Below are 17892 nucleotides of genomic sequence, written 5' to 3'. Positions count from 1 at the left end.
CATACCGCATGTCGTACAAGGCGACTGTTACAGATTGTATTTAATACAATTTCCAATGGTGTTGGAAGAATTCCAAAATTTTGGATAAGCGATGAATGTTGTAAGTGCGCCTTTCACAAGATTGAGACCCCCTTTTCCGAACGAGGAAAATTATTCTATAATTTGAAACGAGAACAATTTATGAACGAACAAACATAAACACAAAACAGATAAATTATAAGCACAAAAGCCGTATTGAACACTGTCGTCTTGTGACAAGACTCTTGTCTCATTTATATAATACTGGCGCACATATACAGTTGATGAGTATAAACAAAACATTCGAATTCAGAAAGAAAACCCACAACTAATTTGTCGTATTGTTCAAGTTTGCACACAGATCGTACATACCAATCATTACTCTTGCCGGTACGGCATTCCATTCCAACCAAAATGTTATAAACGATGAGGTGACCAATATAATGCCGGGAATGAATACAGTAGTAAAATAAAATGCCCGATCGCGAGTAAACATTAGATCCACTTTGAGACAACTATAATTGCCTAAATAAGAGAAAGAAAGCAAAAGAAGCAGGAAATGTAAAAGGAACAGACCGAAAATAAAATATTTGTTCAAAATAAATGTTTTCTAAGTAAAGGAAATTTTATGAATAATATAAAGTAATCGCATGCAAATACGTCTAATCATTCCATTATTAGGCTATATGTTTTGTATCGGGCGATTGCTGATTTTCTCTCTGCCTCTTGATATGTTCCAAAGGGACAGCAATTTAATGTCAAAATTCGTTTTTTATTGTGTCTAATAAATATAAAAAAACACAAGAAGGGAAGGATCATTTCGAAAAGTATTTATTCAGTCCTGTCTCACTGCAGCAAACGTATATTATGTATAGCAAAAAAAAAACGTCGAAACAAAATTCAAATTCGTTTTCCGATTGAGATCCTTCATTAAATCGATATACTGCTGGTGTGTGGTATTTTATTAGGTCAAAATGTCACGTGGCCAAAAAAAACAAAATTTATTCTTTACTTTATCAAAAAAAAAAACAAAATTCGTCTCCCATGAGACTTCCTTAACGGAATCGTTTTGGTTTTGTTACATGAACAGATTGAAATATTCAATGACTACATTGACCGGAGCCAGAGCTAGTTTTATTATTCATTTTTATGGGATTTTTATGTGATTTGGTGTTTTGTGTTTGAAACGTTTGATACACTTATTGTACGTATGTTTGTGGGCTTCAACTACAGATAAAAAAGCTAGTTTATTTTTGCCAACGATTCAAGACTTGCATTGTATAATAACGAAGAGTTTGATTAAAAGTTTTATTTAAGCTTTTTGATAGTATTAACAATTCCGTCCAGGGCGCGGCAGGGAAAACTTTGTATATACCTAATTAAATTATTTCTTGAAGTATAAACGGATCTTAATTATACTGATTAACATAAAAGACAATGAGATGAATTGCTATTCAGCGAATTAAACGAAATCAATTTGTATTGTTATACTTAAATAAAACTTAGTTTACAGCTCGTAAAAGACACACAAACTAAATATTTGTCTAGCTATACACCAAAAACGCGAGCCCCAGCCAACATATATGTACAGTAAAGTGAATTTTACACAAGAATAAACAGAAAAGAAATCGCTTGTTTAAACTAAAATAGAATCAATTATATTAAAAGCTGCTATTGTTTAATTTATATTCCCACATCCCCTATCTGTTCTACTTTGTTTTTAGCAGTTCAGTCGTTGTGGAGGTTTTAGTTTGATGAAACTTCTCTGAAAATACTTTTTCGAAGTACATGTATTATGGTGAATGAAGAATGCTGGAACAATGGAAGAGGTTATGGGAATATTGAAAATTTTGTTCAAAATTCAATTCATTTATTTGATAGAAGTTGTATATGTATTGTATGTGAAACGATATGTAGTGAAAATAGCTTTTCTTTAAACTTTTCGGAAGCTGTTAGTCATCTGTTGTTGACGACGACGACGACGACGCGATGAGTTCTAGCTATATTGTCTTCTTGTATATGAAAGATATTTTGTATCGAACACAAGACGTTGTTTTAATCAAAAGAAGCAACAGAGCTAAGCGTTTAGAAACTATAGATGTATTGAGATAGAATTATTGAATCTGTTACTTCTGTTGAAAGTATGGCCTGTGTTCGATACAAAATCTTTTACTTCATTTGTCTTAACATTCATTCTACATAAGACCACATTTAACGGCTGTTATCATTATTTTTGCTATTGATGTCGATAACAGATAGCTGTTTGGGAAAGGTCTCGTTTGATTTGACGTCTTGGAGGATAAATAAATGACATTAATTATATCTATCCAACATTGTCAGTTAATCAGAAGAATATTTTACACAAATCGTCGAATTTATTATTTTAAACGCCCGTAGCAAAAATCAAATTAAAGTCATATCTAACAATGCGTATCGAAAATAATTGCAAAAATAAATTTTGTTTATATTTGTTTAAAATGCTTTCGATTAAATTTCAAAACCAATAAAGGATAAGCGAAAATTAACCTGTAGTGGTCGTGAACTGAGTCACTACCCCTACGTAACAAGTGTCGAAATGTCAAATAACATCGCATTCTCTTAGTACGAACTCTCTCGTTATATTCGGTTAACCGACCGTAATATAACTAGAGCGTATGAGTTACGACGAAGATCTTTATTCACTCGACCACCATAGCGTCATTTAAACGAGCATCAATAAATTGTAATTAGTAAGTCGAACAGTGGCCTTTCATTTTACGTATTAGATAGGAGTCCGAGACTTCTACATTGGTGACCCCGACGAACACAGAAAGTTAAATTAAATTCATTGAGTGAAATTGATATTGAAAAAGTGAAACAAAAGTAATTTTTTGCTGACGCCGACCGGAGACATTTTCATTTGCAATTTGGCCGTTAACTTCAATAAAACGTGAACTTTGGCTGATCGAACGCTGCGTTCATCATTTGGCCGTTAGTTTTGGCAGAAAGGATTATCCATTCTGATTTAAAGCTAACGTGAGCTAAATCCTGGTTGATCGCGAAATAAAATCATCGTTTGGAGCTATCACGAGAGAAAACAACGTGGTCGAGGTCATTCAGAGCAAAGTGGATGTGACAAGACATAGTATTTGGCTGGCCGTCGATTTTAAGCATTGTGGCGTGTGCTAGCGGAACATTATCACGTCCGTAAAACTGGTCTGCAAGAAGGACGAAATTCATTGGTACAAAAAACTTCTACGGTCAAGGTCGTTGGTAGCAGACCATTGGAAATACCAGGCTTTGTTGGTTGGAAATCTCCACAGGTACAAATCCTGTGGGGATAAAAGGTACGTGACTTAGTCATAAATTCATTGCCACACCGAAATTATATCGTTTGCGTTGAATTGTCGATCGAAAAATCTGGATCTTGGCGCGTAATCTACATTGTTCGAGAAAATACATAATTCCCGTTGGTTTTGGCGCGTCGATTCCTTTGTTCGGTATCCACACTGGTATTCAACAATCAACAGTTACTCAACGTACCCAAGACAATCAACTGATAAAATCATTTCATCAGATTGTTCTCATTTCATTTGCATTATATAACGAAACCCATCAATTTCTAAACTAGCTCAAGGTTAGGCAGCGTTTCGGAATTTAGCTTTTGTTTGATCATCATTTAACGTAGAACATTTTGCTTTCATTTTCGAGATCATTTAATTGATTTTTCTTGGAATTTTAATTTGAGAATATTCCGAAACGACTGAAAGTTTCCAGTCGAGTTTTTCATGTTTGAGTTGATCATTAGTCTTGTTGAACGGACTGGGTGAGTGCGATTTATTTTTTCGATTAATTTTTCGACACTTCGCGGTGTAATTATTAAATATGGTTGACGAAAAGGAGTTACAAGGTGAAAATGGTCCAGAACCACAGCCTGATCAAGGGTTAAAAACTCCAACCGACATTAACGCTCTTATAGTGAAATTGCCAACGTTTTGGGCAAGTAATCCGCGTACTTGGTTTATACAGGCAGAAGCACAATTCTCGTTAGGTAAAATCACATCTGATGTTAGTAAGTACAATTACGTCGTAGCTACGTTGCCTCAAGACATAGCCGAATCGGTATCGGATATTTTAGAGAATCCCCCAGCGAGCGATTTGTATAAGAATTTGAAAGACGAGCTTATTGGTCGTCATTCATTGAGTTTGGAAAGCCGGATAAGGAAGTTAACATCCGATGAAGAGATCGGCGATAAAAAGCCGTCTGAGTTTTTTAGGACCCTTAAGCGTTTAGCAGGCAACTGCGGTACGGTTGGTGATGAGTTGTTGAAAAAGCTGTGGATGGGTAGACTTCCTCAGGCGATCAGTGTAGCTCTTATTCCTCAAAAGGACGATGAGATTAACTTGATGAAATTGGCTGACCAAGTGTGGGAAGCAATAAAAACAGCTAACATCTCTGCTGTGAGTAATCATCCGGCCGGTCCATCTTCAATCTATGATGAGCTAAAAAGCGAAATTAATTCTCTAAAAATGATGATCGAAAAGATTTCGTTTGATAGGTCTCGCAATAGGAACAGAAGTCGTTCTCGAAATTGCTCTAATGAAAGCTCGAACAATCACACTCGTTCAAACAGCAATTATCGCAGAAATCGTTCACGAAGTTCACGGTTCAACCCAAATGGTAGATTCTGCTTTGATCATTTTAAGTTCGGAAAGAGAGCAACGAAGTGTACTAAGCCTTGCGCATTCGTGGATAAATCCCAAGACACGAGTGTTTCAAGAGACCGAGCGAGTAACCCAAACTAAAGAGTCCTGCTGTAGACGCGGCTACCAGTGGGATGTTGTTTAAATCTTGCCGCCTTTTTGTTAGGGATAATAAGAATAAATTGCTGTTTTTAATTGATACCGGAGCTGACGTAAGTGTCATTCCGAAAAGTTTTGTTAAGTTTTTCAAATTAAACAAAGATTTTCAGCTAACGGCTGCGAACGGTTCGGTGATTAATACGTACGGAAGCAAAGTAGTTGAAGTTGAGTTAGGTTTAAGGAGGAATTATCCTCACGAGTTTATCCTAGCTGATGTGAACAAACCGATAATAGGAGCAGATTTTCTAGCTAAGCACGGTCTTCTACCGGACTTGAGGAACAAGAAATTGGTCGATCCAGCAACCTCTTTGGTAATAAACGCGATGGAGGGCTGATATTGCTATGAGCCAACTCCTAGGTTGTATTCAATTGCCACAGAATTCGGCGAAATTCTCAAGAAGTATCCGTCATTAGTTGCTCCGCCTAATTTCAATCTGCCAGTCAAGCACAATGTTGTCCACCATATACACACGAAAGGTCCGTTGCCGTATTCCAAGGCACGCAGGCTAAGCCCCGATAAGTTTAAAGTGGCTTCAAGTCGAATTCAACTATATGAATGAAGTTGGAATTTGTCGACCTTCGTCCGTCACAAGCAGCTTCGGCATTAACTATGCCGCCTAAACCTCGAAGTCCGGACTTCCGTCCATGTGGTGACTATCGAAGGTTAAATGCTATAACGATTCCGGGACAGGTATCCTCTGCCACACATTCAAGATTTCAATGCTAAAGTGGCAGGGAGTAAGATTTTTTCCAAAATTGATTTAGTGAGATCTTTTCACAATATTCCAGTGGCACCAGAGGATGTGCATAAGACTGCCATAATCACTCCTTTCGGATTGTTTGAATTCCCTAGGATGCCATTTGGACTGCGTAACGCAGCCCAGACTTTCCAGAGATTTATGAATGAAGTTTGCAAAGGACTAGACTTTGTGTTCGTTTATATTGACGACATTTTGATTTTCAGTAAATCGCCCGAAGAGCATAAAGCTCATTTGGACACACTTTTCGAACGTTTGGCCGAATACGGCTTGTGTATTAAGCCTTCCAAATGTGTACTTGGTGTGAAAGCACTCGAATTTCTTGGTCATTATGTTGTACGAAAATGGCATTTTGCCTTCGGCAGAAAGAGTGAAGCGATTACTAGTTTCCCCGGCGCCCGATTCTCTTAAGAAAGCCCCAACGTTTCGTTGGAATGATTAATTATTACTTCAGATTTGTGGCCAAAATTGGGCTGAAATTTTGATTCCACTGCATTCTCATATAGCAGAAATGGAAGGAAGAAGAAAAGAATCGGAATCGGAAATTAGAGTTCCATTGGCCTGATAGTTGTAATGACGCGTTTAATCAAGCCAAAGAAGCTTTAGCCAATGCGACGATGCTAGTGCACCCGAAGAAGAAAGGGTTAATTATCAGTTTGTTCACAGACGCTTCGGGTAAAGCTGTAGGGTCAGTCTTGCAGCAGTATCACAAAGGTATCTGGCAACCGTTAGGTTTTTTCTCAAAAAAGCTTAGTTCGGCGGAAGTGAAATATAGTACTCTAGACCGTGAGCTTTTGGCGATATATTTATCGGTTAAGCACTTCCGCTATTTTTTAGAAGGGAGAGAGTTTATCGTTTACACCGATCATAAGCCACTGACCACGGCTATGACATCGACGGCTGAACGCAGTCCGCGACAGTGTCGCCATTTAGAATTCATTTCTCAGTTCACAACGAATATTCAACACGTCAAAGGAAAGAACAATGTTGTCGCTGATTTTTTGTCACGGATCGATGAACCGGAAGTAGCTTCGTTGAAAACCAGTTTAGAATTGAAAGCACTAATCGAGCTTCAGAAAGGCGACGACGAGATCCAAGAGTTATTAGAAAAGCAAGACGATAAGTCTAAATATTGCTTAAAAGAAGTTGATTTGCCACTTTCCCTAGGCAAGTTATGGTGCGACGTTAGCACGGGCCAAAATCGTCCGTTTGGTACCAGAACCGCTTAGGAGAGCTATCTTTGATCAGTTTCATTCACTATCGCACCCTGGAATTCGGAACGCGAAAATTAGTTACATCACGGTATTTTTGGCCATGTGTCAACAAGGACGTAAACCACTGGACCAGGTCGTGTATTCCTTGCCAGCGGGCTAAAGTCGTGAGACATGTGAAATCGCCGCTAGGAAAATTCAAGGCTCCTTCTAGTAGGTTTGAGCACATTCATATTGACCTTGTTGGTCCGCTACCCTGTTCTAACGGTTTCACGAGCGTTCTGACTGTCGTAGACAGGTTTACTCGCTGGCCAGAAGCTTATCCTATACATGATCAGACTGCCGAAACGACAGCTAGGTGCCTAGTTACCAGTATATTTCGCGGTTTGGCGTGCCATTAGAAATCACGACTGACAGAGGAAAGCAGTTCGAGTCGCAGTTGTTTGCCGAATTGTGTAAAGTTGTTAGGCTCAGACAGGATCCGTACAACATCGTATCATCCGCAAGCCAATGGCATGGTAGAGCGTTTTCATAGAAATTTTAAAGATTCGATAATCGCTAGATGTAATACTGTTCATTGGACCGGACGAGTTGCCTCTAGTCTTGCTGGGAATAAGAGCTACAGTGAAAGAAGGCTTAGGATGCTCACCAGCTGAGTTAGTATATGGGCAAACTTTGAAGATTCCGGGAGAATTTTTCGTCGATACACCGCTGACCGATCCGCTCGATCATTCTAATTTTGTTGATAGGTTGCGAAAACATATGCGTGCTGTAAAGCCAGTTGAGCCTGCGGTTTCCCGACAAGCTCAAGAGAGCGTTCCCAAGGCGTTAAGTACGTGCAGTCACGTTTTTGTTAGAATTGACAGGGTAAAGCCTAGTCTGCATCCCCGTTACGACGGACCATTTAAAGTTATTAAACGTTTGAGGAAGGGTTACGTTTTGCACGTTAACGGGAAGAACGATACGGTGTCGATAGATCGTTTAAAGCCAGCGTTTGGGATTCTGTCGGTGGCATCGGATAATAAAGTCCTTAAGAAGAAGTCGGTTAGTTTTCGATAGTTTTGGTCGTTGTGGGCTTGTGCTGATAGCTATAAACTAAGTACACGTTCAGACGGGATGTCCTTTCGTAGTTTGTAATTTTTTTTTTGTTTTTCTTGTTTTTTTTTTTGTTGAAAAGGGGAATAATGTAGTGGTCGTGAACTGAGTCACTACCCCTACGTAACAAGTGTCGAAATGTCAAATAACATCGCATTCTCTTAGTACGAACTCTCTCGTTATATTCGGTTAACCGACCGTAATATAACTAGAGCGTATGAGTTACGACGAAGATTTTTATTCACTCGACCACCATAGCGTCAGCATCATTTAAACGAGCTCAATAAATTGTAATTAGTAAGTCGAACAGTGGCCTTTCATTTTACGTATTAGATAGGAGTCCGAGACTTCTACAAACCAATTACAAAATGACAATAAATAAAATTCAAACATTTCGGTTTGATGCTCTGTCGTGCTCTGAATACATACGTATAAAACGACCCCCCGGAAAAAAAAAGTTGTTGAATAATTTGATCAATGTTACAAATTAATGAAATCATTCCGGCGGTATACGAAACGTTGTTAATCATTTTTCCCCATTCTTTTTATTATACTTGCACAACAAAAGGAAAGGTAGAGGAAAAGAAGAAGAAAAAACGTAGAGAAAAGAAAAGGTCTACTTTCACATCAATCATCCATATTTTAGCCAGGAATTTCAACTACATGCTGGAAGAGGAACGTGAAAATATTTAACAGATTGCCGAATATTATGATATAATTATGAGATAACGAGCTCATCAACTTGAGCATATAATTTTATGGTTGAAGCCAATGAAATTTCTAAGTAAAGCTATACATGAAATAAATGATCCTTCCGCCAAAATTAATTGATTAAATTATAGTACAGCAACTGCAGCCAAGTTAACTACTCTAACACCTGCTTCAAATTTGCAAACAATGTTTATTAGATGTACTCTCTGACCATGATCAGATCAATGCAATTAGTAGTTAAAACTATAGTGTACTCCTTAGTTCGCCTTACCACAACCTTACTTTAGTACCTGAAATAATTAGAGACTACAAAAAAAATGAATCAAAACATTTACCGAAAGCATTACATATTATTAAAATCCAGGCAGGTGTTATCAAAAATAAACATTCGAAAGGAAAATCTTGGGCTATTTATTTAAGAAAAAAAGGAAAATTAAACAAATTCTAAATAAAAAAAACATTCGCAGCCAGCTCCATTAGAATTAAACGAAAATGTATGTATATATAAGTATATGATTTGTAGTTGGTAACAGGCGGGGTGGGGTTGCATTTTGTCGTTTTTTTTATTGTTTATTAGATTACCTATCATTGACCTTGCCGGCACAGCGTTCCATTCCAACCAAAATGTTATAAACGACGAGGTGACCAAAATAATTCCGGGAATGAAAACGGTTGTGAAATAAAATGCACGATCACGAGTAAAAATTAGATCCACTTTGAGACAACTATAGTTTCCTATTTATTACCAAATGCGAATAAAAAAATTTGTTACGTTTTACTTAGGTGAGATTACATTTGCAATAAATTTAAATAAAAATTAATTCCAAAAAAAATATATCATCAAAACAAATCGAATTGTGTTCTGAAATAAGGAAATTTAAATTGTTTGTAAAGTAAAATTTTATGATATATTCATTCTCCAGTGTCATACGTATTTCGAATAAAATTATGATAAACGAAAATAATGTACCAACCGTACACTTTTGCAGTACATATTCTGTATAGATGATATCGGTGATATCGATGACAGAAAGAGAGTGAGCATTGTGAAGTTCTTCAGGTAATAAATAACTTCAAAATATTAATAATAGTGACAGTGAACAATGATATATGTGAGTAATTTCATCATCTTTTCGAGTTTATTTCAACTTTTTTTCTTACAGTCGGAGAAAAATAAGAAGTCGCAATTGCAATTCATTCTTCATTCATTCCACAATGTGGAATCCACATACCAATGGTAAGACGTTTATGTATATTAACGTTGATATCGAATGTGGAATGAATACCATCAATTGGATTATAGTCGAAAATGTGACTTCTTTAAGTTTTCCCACCGTAATACAGATTAATGTTTTTGTTTTGACATAATTTTTATAAAATCTTCAGAATAAGTAAAACCTTCGGTATAACCCATAGACTAATAGACACCATTTTGTACAGAAGGTATTCGTTTAAAGTCTATGGTATAACTGATGGTAAACATAGTCTTTTAACGGTTATGTATCTTTGAGCTGCAGACAATACTACCTAGGTGTCATCCCTATACTTTCTCAAGTCCCTACTCGACAATTGCCAATTCTTTGAGGACATGTAGCTATGTTGAAACATTCCGACATTGTCAATTTAACGTGACCCTTCTTAGGTGTAATTTAGAATAATTTCGATGGTAAACAGCGTAGTAACAACATCTGTGCACAACCAACAATTTTGCATTAGAAATATTACTTTTTTTTGCTCGCTCAAAATAGCACGTATCTGAGATGGAACATCTCGACCTGACAATATGTTTTCAACCAGTCAGTTTAACTTTCTACATTTATAATTCTAGAAATAAATGAAAATATCCTGAGTTCTGTCTTCCGATGGTAACACACAGAGTGGTACACTTTTAATGCTCATCCATCTGTTAGGTACAAATAATAAAAATAAAAGAATCAAATGAACTTCTTTACTTTTGATATTATATGGATTGGTATACGAGACTACTTTTATTGCAATTGGAGCGTATAAACGTAATTTGAAAGAATTGTCCGTAATGTGTGCTTAGCACTTATTATTTTAAATTGATTTAACGATGCGAAATGGTTGATTTTGAACGGTTATAGCAGTTCTCTGTTTTGCTTGACCACGTTGTATATATCTAATCATTAGTTTTGGTTTTTAATAACATTGAAGTCCTTGCCTTTGGTTTACTTTCGGTTCGGAACAAGCGTTTAGGTATAACTTTTTCCAGGCAGTTTACGACATGAATCAGTAATGAATGTGACACTATATAGCAGGGAGAATGTTGAAACTAATGAAGTAGTAGATTTTTGCATCAATCTGTTGAAAGAATTAATAGATTCGATGAAAAATTGTAAAATGCCATTTCAATTCAATTGCGTTCGTTAAACCCACTTTGAAAGGAATGTGCTTCCTTTCCCATGATTTGCTTTGCACACGATTTAACAAAATATTTGGATAAGTTTGCGTTCAATCAATTGAGGATGCAACCGAGTGTAATGGTATTTAAATGCTCAACATCCTGAAGGGTACACGATCGATTCATCGAGATGGATGCAGTTTTTGCTGAATGTTGCATACAACGAAATTTTCCTCATAATTAGTTATTGCATTAGGACGGACGTTAAGCATAGCCCATCACAACTGAACCTAATGTAAAAATGTATTAATCAAAGAAACGACATAAAAAAACCACATGGAGCCAAAGTACTTTTTATAAAAAAAAGTGAAAGGTTTGCCATAAACACAGCCCTGTTCGTTTTTTGAATTAGTCTTGTATTCACGTCATAGGTCAAGCAAATATTATAATGTTATATATAACAGTTGGACGTTACAGAATATGAATAGTATACCCACGAAATATCAACAAGCTCTAACATCGTTAAGATAGGAATATGGAAAGGATAAAAATTATGTCAAAACTAACATGCTTTTTTGATTGAAAATCTATATTTAGATCTAGCATAATGACGACAATTGTTGACAATGGATGGAAGGACACTATGTATATTATAGTGTGCATCTATATAGTTGATGGAATATATGTGTATAGAATCTATGTAAACCTATATCCTATTTACAGAATAATGCATTAGGATGGTGGACATGTCAAGTAGAATGTGGGTGACATGGATAAAATGAGGATATCCGGTTAATTTCAATGATATCGTGTGTGTCGTATATGTGGTCTTTTTCTATGTAATAGACGATTAGCTTTTACTGGTTAACAGTAGTAGTGTTGTGAACATTTATACAGCCAACATTTCATTGTTTTTTATTATATTCTGAAGTACCAAAATGCAGCAACTCAAAATTATTAGTTTTTTGTATCGAATATCCATAATCATGAAAATGGTTGCAGCCATTTTAATTGCAATTGGAATAATATGATTTAAATTGAAACAAATTCGTAAAGTGATATAAAATTTGAATTACGTATACGTTTACTCATCCTACTTTTTCCGTAGACTCCTGAATGGAAATTAACAGGAAAAAAAAGAAGAAGAAATGTTTGATAATTAAATAATCATTGAGCTTCCGTTGAAACTATATAGTATGAGTATTGAGTATGTTTGAAAACCGATACGGAATTTGTTCGTCGGAACATAAAACAATTGATAAGCATCACATCTCGCATATAGAAAGAGTAAAACGAATTCGGAGACTGCTACGAAAAATAGTTTTTTTTTCTCGGTATCCATTGTTTGTCTTTCTCTTTTATTTCAGATAATGCTTCACCATCACCATTCATTCTACTGACGTAATTTAAAAGAACGAACCAACTTTTGGATTATGAATATAAATTCGTTGTCACTATGCACCGCGGCGTGTTTTCCGTACAATTAAAGTGAATTTAAATCCGACACGAACGCTACTTTAAAATGGGAAAAAAGTTCCTAAAAAATTCAATTGCTCCATGTTTGTATACTCTAGGGATGTTAAACTAAGGTAAGATTTTCTACAGCCAAAGTACAAAAATAATTTTGTAATTTTTGATTATACTTTCTTATTCAAACCCTAATGGCATAAATGCATTCAAACAAATTCAAAACGAAGTACATATTCTCTAGGGCTGTTTTCGAGCACATAAAAACATCAATTGACCGTGTATAGTAAACATATATCTACAGTTAGACTGTAAATGCTAAAAAGCTTTACAAATTGATCTCACAACAACATTTCCTTTGGCTTGATATGCCATATCCTGCCTCTGGTTATATAAACGATGATTCTACCTCATATCTTTATACGTCTTCGTACTTTACTTAATATAAAAAAAAGAAGTCAAACAAATTTGCTATCGCTATTGGAATGAATGTATATACCTTACAGTTTACGCCTTTCCATCTTACCATACGTCTACTTTTCATGGCCACATTCGCGTATACGTATATTATAAGTCATAAACCGTAAACATCACTTTCATCATCTAACAAGTAAAATTCATATTTCCGGAATTATGGTATCGTTTACTTTTTACTGTGAATGTACGGGTTACATACGGTAAAATGTATCTAGCAAAGTTGTGGCACAAATATACACTGAAATGTTATTGCATGGATTTATTAATTTATACCGGAAATGAAGGATATCTGTTAGCTGTATGCTCTCATTTATCACATAGAGATATCATAAATGTTGTTCGTAGATTTAATCGGAATGTTCAGCTATGAATCGGATGAGGAGGAGGAAAACAATATTTATTTTTACTGGAATGATTGAATTAGCAATTTTCTTTTATTTTAACAGTGACACAGAACCTCCATTATCTTGAAATGACTTTCAGAAAAATTGCATTTTCTTCGTTCAATTTATTTCTTCAACAGAAAGCCAGCATTATGTACATATTGAATCATTTGCTAGATGAAATAAATGGAATAAATAAGTTGAGAGCTTGTTTGCTCAAATTCGTCGTAGACACATTTAATGTGAAGATAATGACGAAAAACCTTTTAGACACACCATGTACGGTACAATGTGCATATTAAAGTTTGTGCTAACGCAATGTTTTCAATTTAAGTTATTGAGTGAAATACACTCTTTGAAAGTTCAAAGTATATTTCACTGATGTATTACCGCTACCGTTGAATAATGGAACATTGAATAAACATTTTCCGAGTGTTACTGCAAGTTTGCTGCCATAAATACTCGTAAAAGTCAGAACTTATTTACTTATGCACACAGTTTTCGTCTGCATTTTCTCAACATATCGAGAGTTAATTGTAGAATTATTTTTCGAATGCATGAAAGCACTGGAAGCACCTCTGTAAATTTGATTACGACGTCTCGTCATTAGTTTCCATTATATTGAATTGTTATTATTCCTATCAACTGAACATTGCTTTCACGGAAGTTCTTCACATACTACATATGCATCGTAAAACCGTACTTCTCATGATTCCGTTGTTTCAAACACACCTTTCGATGTGACATTTTTAACATATAAAGCTAAGTATACACCTCCCAAGAGAAGCTTAAATTTAATACAAATTCTCACTCGTATGTTGAAGCGAAAAAATGTCAGAAAGCTAATACATTTTCTATCATTTCTTCGCTGCAAGCAAGGTATATAAGTTTGGTAATTTCATACAAATGTTCATACAAATCTAGTACGGTGAAGGTAATTACATATACAGTCACCTCTTCGCTTCGCTGCAAGGTATATACTAGTCAGCTATAATAGTCTTATAATAGTTTAAATAACTGAGGATAATTTCGAGGGTCAACAAAATTCGCGAACTGGATTTTTTTACCTTTTTATCCCTACTCGAATAAATACATTCAACAATGGTAATCTTCATTCATTTTGATGAACTTGATTTCTTTAATCAAAATCCACTGTCTCATGGTACTACTAAAGGTTTCCTGCTATATCATAATGTTATTATATCATTGATTTAATTATTTACAAACATCTTCAAGTATTACTCGAGTTAGTCATGTAGCTAATGTTATTTACTAAAATTATGGTGTAACGATAAAAAAGGACACCACAAATAACATAAAGTCGTAATAAAATTTGTTTGAATAATAAATAATAAATCATTGTAATCGTAAATATTAAGCTTACCCACGCCAACTAGCGCTTGATTGGACACGCAGTTGTTGCATTTTGTATTAAATAAGCATTGAGCGTTGTTAATGATGGACTTTTTCTTAAAGTATCTTCATCGTTTTTCCATACGTACGTAATGGCAGATTGCTCGTATGAAACTGGAAAATTTAATTTTTATTAGCTTTGTGGTACAGTTAGTTCTGAGTTTGCCTTAGCTGCTTTTCTGTGACATCAATAGTGTTTGTATGATTGGACCAGCTGGTAAAACAACTGAAGAAAACTTAGAACTAAGCTTGACATATGCAGTGTAAAATGGATTGGTTTAAAATATCCCAAATCAATGACTCTATCAAACTATGCATTGCGGCCCATTTCACAAGCCAAAAGAGGAACAGACTTATGCAAATAGCAACGATTTACCGAATAATCAACTAATGGTCGTGATCGTGATTTAATGCAGTGGTCTTTACGGTCTTCTTCGGTAAATTTTACTTCTAGTATTATGGACTTCTACACTTTCAGAATTGTGGTTAAATTTGCACCAGATGGATTTCTTTAGCTGGTTTATATGGGAATGCATTCAACATTCATTGATACGTGCTTCACGAGTATATAAATACTATTGATACTCGAATATGTGTGAGCTGCTGAGCAGTATGCTGGCATCAGCAATTATCAATGAATGCATTGAAATATAGACCAGCTAAAGGAATTCATCTGGTACAAAGTTCTGCACGATTTTAAAATTTGTGTGAATAGCATTCATTTAGTCGTTGAATTAACAACTACTTCAGTTAAAGATTTGTATAGATTTTACCCAGGAAATTCGAAAAAATTTAAACTCATTCCTTCTGTAAGAGAAATTAGTTTTTAAATTAACGAGGGGTCATCGCCTCTCAACCGTTTCAAAATTGGATTGAGTTTGCGAAAACCCTTTTATCGATTATGTGAACAGAAGTGTCTGCTTTTAAGGTCTGCGTATAATTGAAATAATAATAAATTACTTTTCTGAATATCACAAGCAGACCGGATGCCATGTACGGTTTGTGTACATAATACATATGTTTTTTTTTCCTCCGCAAAGATAACATAGGCAAATTCTTAAGGGAAAAGTGGCGGAACAATAAGAAAACTGGAAAAGTTAATTTGTTGCTGATGTTCTTTTAGAAACATTAGAATGTAATAAGATGATGTTCATCGAACTGTACCGGTTTCTGTTTTCTTTATCTTCTGTGTGTTTTTTCTTGTTCTTTTGGTCCTGTTTACTCAACGCTAATGGAAAATTCATATAGTTAGGAATCCATCCTGTGTATTACAGCAATATGTATACTTTCGAAACATATTCCAAATGTAATGTCCCTCTCACTCCGTTCTGTCCATTCAATTTCATATCAAACAAATGTCACATGCAAAGAGCTTTCCTCTTTATCTCTACTACACGCATAATTTATGTGTCTTTTTTCCATCTAATACTTACTACTTTCCATCGCAAATGAACATAACGGATCATCAAATGGAAATATATTTAATCTGCCTTGACAGGATAAAATAAGATGTCGCCTGCAAAAAACGGGAAAAATTGATTAAATTTTCAATTTCCCAAGAAGCGTCAATAAGATGTTATGTTTATCAAAATTTTTCTGAAATTGGATGCTCTATATAATCGGCATAACTTAATATATTGATGTATCGATGGTGTTACTCTAATTTCGTAACCTCTGTCATCAATAACCAATATATGGTGAATTTACGTTACAACTCTATTATATACCTCATAGGTACGTGCAATATATATAGCTCAACAGAGTGAATTCGAATTACATAATGATTAATCGGAAAGCTCTTACCTCATCAATAATAATTGTTCCGTTACGATAAATCCGCAACGCAAAGTGCATTGGAACGATAGGGAACGATCGGCCCTCTTAATGTCACATGAATGGATGAAATAGGTGTCCAGGATAACAAATGTCTCATGCATGATGAGATATGCATTTAAATATTCATATTGTGATTAGACTTTGGTATCGCCAAGCTTCGTGGAATCTGCCATTGTTGTTGTAGCCTAAAATTCTACTTCGTATTTCTAGTGAAACAACTTTTTTAATATATATTGAGTTAGCAACAAAACATAAAATCGTTTACAGTGAGGTGAAAATTGAATTTCAACTGTCTTCGATTTGGAATTATTCGTGAGTTTGTTAATTGCTTAACAAAATTTACGATTGAATAAATTTAGATTTACCACTTTCTGAATCTTGCAAGATAGTTTGAACACATGAACACTAAAAATTGAGATTTTATTTCTTAACAAATATTTTGCAATGGAAGTCATTTCAACCACAACAAAACGCCCAAAAACAGGAAACATGTCGGATTATGAACTTTTCTGCGCCTGTAATCGAAATTTTATTTTTTTGTGGAACTTTAGTCACAGCAGATGTGTATCAATAACAATATAATAAATAAAAAATATAAATTTTATTTGATATGGCATCACAAGAGTTATGCAAGATTATTACTGTTGTTTGATTACGATAGGTGAGATTTGCGTTGAGTTTGCGATAAGAAATAGATTGAATTAATTCACCATCTATAGTCAGATAATAATTATCCAAACGCATATGAAAATTATCTATGATTTTATCACAAAGAATATATCAGAGTCCGGGAAAATGTTCACACTTTTTCCAAACTTCTTATCAAGCTTTGGTCATTAAAAGCAATGTTCTAACCATCAAATTCGTCATCCAAACGAATAAAAGATAACAAGCAACATTATATTATTGGTAGCCGAACCAATTTGAAATCCCAATTCTAATAGTATATCAAAGTATTTCCATTTCATGACACCTGTAATCTAGAATCCGTAAAATATCCAATCATGGTCCCGAAAATAACATATTTCATTTAAACTTCTCCTAATAATACACAGTATGTCCTCCTCAACCGGATCATCTGGCTTTGTTATGCGCCGCCCAGAACCCTCATCCTCGCCTCCCTCCGCATCCCCCCCCCCTCTCCCCCTCCTGCCATCCCACCCCCCCCGCCCACTCCGTGCTGTGTATTAGTTCATCAATTCTATCAAAAAAATCGTTTAATTAGTTAGTTCCGAGACATTGATATCTTGTGAGCTACGTGGCAGGTAATAGCCTGTTACTTTGGTTGTGGGCGGATGTTGAAATTCAATATAGAATAA

General features: G+C 35.2%; 1 protein-coding gene across 1 annotated transcript; it reads right to left on the bottom strand.

The window, feature by feature from the left end:
• Positions 1-309: 309 nt before the first annotated feature.
• Positions 310-16253, bottom strand: LOC119069867 (glutamate-gated chloride channel-like; the record flags this gene model as incomplete). The annotated part of the gene is made up of 4 exons (XM_037174037.1): positions 310-543; positions 9218-9370; positions 14723-14851; positions 16171-16253. Coding segments are annotated over 4 exons (562 nt in total), but the record flags the coding sequence as incomplete, so codon positions are not given.
• Positions 16254-17892: the final 1639 nt, after the last annotated feature.

Source organism: Bradysia coprophila, assembly GCF_014529535.1.
Source record: "Bradysia coprophila strain Holo2 chromosome X unlocalized genomic scaffold, BU_Bcop_v1 contig_392, whole genome shotgun sequence".
NCBI classification, from domain to species: Eukaryota; Metazoa; Arthropoda; class Insecta; order Diptera; family Sciaridae; genus Bradysia; species Bradysia coprophila.
This window is presented reverse-complemented; position numbering and strand designations above follow the sequence as displayed.